Source organism: Montipora foliosa, chromosome 14 (assembly GCF_036669935.1).
Source record: "Montipora foliosa isolate CH-2021 chromosome 14, ASM3666993v2, whole genome shotgun sequence".
Classification (NCBI taxonomy): domain Eukaryota; kingdom Metazoa; phylum Cnidaria; class Anthozoa; order Scleractinia; family Acroporidae; genus Montipora; species Montipora foliosa.
The window spans coordinates 10329978-10332477 of record NC_090882.1 but is presented as its reverse complement, the minus strand read 5'-3'; the positions used below and the strand labels follow the sequence as shown (position 1 = coordinate 10332477).

Below are 2500 nucleotides of genomic sequence, written 5' to 3'. Positions count from 1 at the left end.
AAAAACCATCATGATGTCTCTTGTTAATAACTTGACTTTATTTTAATACTTTTCCCGCAGTTTACCATACGCAAACATCTTTGGAGGGGTCGGTGCGTTGAGTAGAGAGCACTTTGAATCCATCAATGGATTTTCAAACAAGTTTTGGGGATGGGGTGGTGAAGATGATGACCTTTTCAAGAGGTAGTTAGTGTGGAAAACTAAAGAATAATGGAAGTTAAACACATAGTAGTGATTAAAATAATACACATGATTGCAGTTCTTGTGCAAGAAAATTAGACAACTGTAAATCATAACACTGTCTAATTAAGAATGTTTACGATTAATTTATTCTTGGGACCGGATTTTTTGCACCATTGAGATAAATCGGTGCCACTCTCCCCCCTCCCTTGAAACGATGTTTAATTTTTCTGTGCCGTGCAGTACGTCCCAAACTGCCTGTGTAACTGCATCCTTTTAACAACATTGTGGGAGGGGTAAGGGGGGACAGCGACGACACCCCAGCTATTGCAATGCAAACTAGGTTCTTCATGCTCGATTTATATATAAAGCAATGTTTTTTCGTATTTCCGTGACGTTTTGTCGCCAAGGAATTTTGTCCCCCATTTTAATGTCTAGCATGCCTTTCATTGTTCATGGTAAGTTAAATACTGTGATCCCATTACTTTATAAGAATTAAGTGGCTTTGCATTAGTGAAACTCAAAATAAAGTATTACGTTGTTATCACACTCAGGCTATTTACTGTTGCTAGCAGGTAAGTATGGTGACGAAAACATTGAAATGCTGGTTTTGCAAACATGTCATCAATAATGATATGCATTCAAAATTATTCAGAACAACCAAAGGTGGAAACATCTTTCTCTACAGTTTTGCATATTTAACATGTTACTCCAACAAGTAAACATTCCTTAATTTTGGTACATGTTCTTAGTCCAAATACAATAATATCAAGTGAAGCATCTTTGTGTTTTGAGGCTTACATGTATGCACATAACTTGAATGTCCAGAAAATTTCCATACGATACAAGAAAAATCTACAGGGATGTAGCTAAGAATAAATTCATCCGGTTCAAGGTTCAGTTGACGCGGTAACCTCATGCTCTGAGCATCAAAGGAACCTGGTAATGAGATTGTTCCAAGTGTCTCGCAACACCCGGCATTCTTCAAGATGGCGAACACGGGAAGAGCCGAGAAGGCACGCACAATTAAAACAACGCTTTTATTTCATTTCCAGTATCGATAAATTCTAGTGATAATTCCGTATATTTTTTGTCAGCACATCGAATGACTTTTGTAGAGAATAATTCGCGATCGTCTCAGTCACGGCTTTCTCAAACGGCGATTTTCGTCGGCAGCCGGCACTTACGACATTCCTGAATCTACTATTCAAACTGATTTAGGGCTATTGAATCAATACCCTTTTCACTGAAACGGCACTTAAATTACTTTTGGTTTTCAAACTGTGGGATGTAGCCCTTTTTCAGATCTATATGCTCTTCAAGAGTAAGTTCATTCATGTTGTTTTGGTCTTCTTCATAGGGTACATTCCAAGGGTCTCAAGCTCACTAGGCCCTCAATGAAATTAGGGAGGTATACTATGATTAAGGCATTTCACAAATCCGCAAGTCCTGATGAACAACGGTAAGTTCACTTTTTAAGTCATTGGCCCAACAATAGTATGAATCATTTTGTACATAACAGTTCCTGTTGAAACGTTTTATACATATAAGTTCCTGTCTCTGCATTAAAAGGGCAGAAAACCTGCGCACAGATTTGAGTTTCCGGGGTAAATACATTCTACAGGGTCAGTTGATATGATTCCTGGACATTGTCAGTCTGTAGTAAAGTCCATAATAATATACATTCATGAAAAATTACTCAGTTCCGATTGGCTAAAATTTCCAAGTTTTGAGTTGAATGACTTTTGAATGATAGTCTTGTGTAAGCTTGAATTTGACAATATTTTGTTGTAATCTGTTTCAACCAATCAGTTGAATATACATCCTTAAACAGTTTGCTACATCTAGTTTTGACCTTGTCTTCCTTGCTGTCATCATTTTTAATAAGTAATCACACGATTTCTCGTGTAATTTGGTTTATTCTCGGTTTTCACATGACGTCACGACCGCCATGTTGGTGCCCAAAACAAAGAAAAGGCGGCCATGTTGGTGCCCCAACCAAATCCTCCGGGAATTTAACTCTATTATTATGCAAACGCTTCCTTTTGTTTTCGTTGAAAAACATGGCTGTTGATCACGTGAGTGAAAACCAGCAATACATAAGATCTTGTAAGTTTTCAGTCTTCAAATTGCACTGACACTATGGGCTCCTGCTATTTTTACTCATACTAACTGTGCTATACTAAACACTTAATGACTGGTCCCTCGGGAAACAGTTCATTTTGTTTCCCGAGAATCTTAATGTTTCTCCGAGGCGCAGCCGAGGGAACCATTGAAATTCGAGGGAAACAAAATGACCTGTTTCCCGAGGGACCAGTCA

General features: G+C 38.2%; 1 protein-coding gene across 2 annotated transcripts in view; it reads left to right on the top strand.

The window, feature by feature from the left end:
• The window catches only part of LOC137985145 (beta-1,4-galactosyltransferase 1-like), a 35803-nt gene that overhangs the window by 30025 nt on the left and 3278 nt on the right, over window positions 1–2500 (top strand). For both annotated transcript variants that reach the window (XM_068832643.1, XM_068832642.1), the window contains 2 exons: window positions 61–183; window positions 1541–1642. In XM_068832643.1, coding sequence (XP_068688744.1) covers window positions 61–183; window positions 1541–1642 — 225 coding nt within the window. The remainder of the gene's footprint in view (window positions 1–60; window positions 184–1540; window positions 1643–2500) is intronic.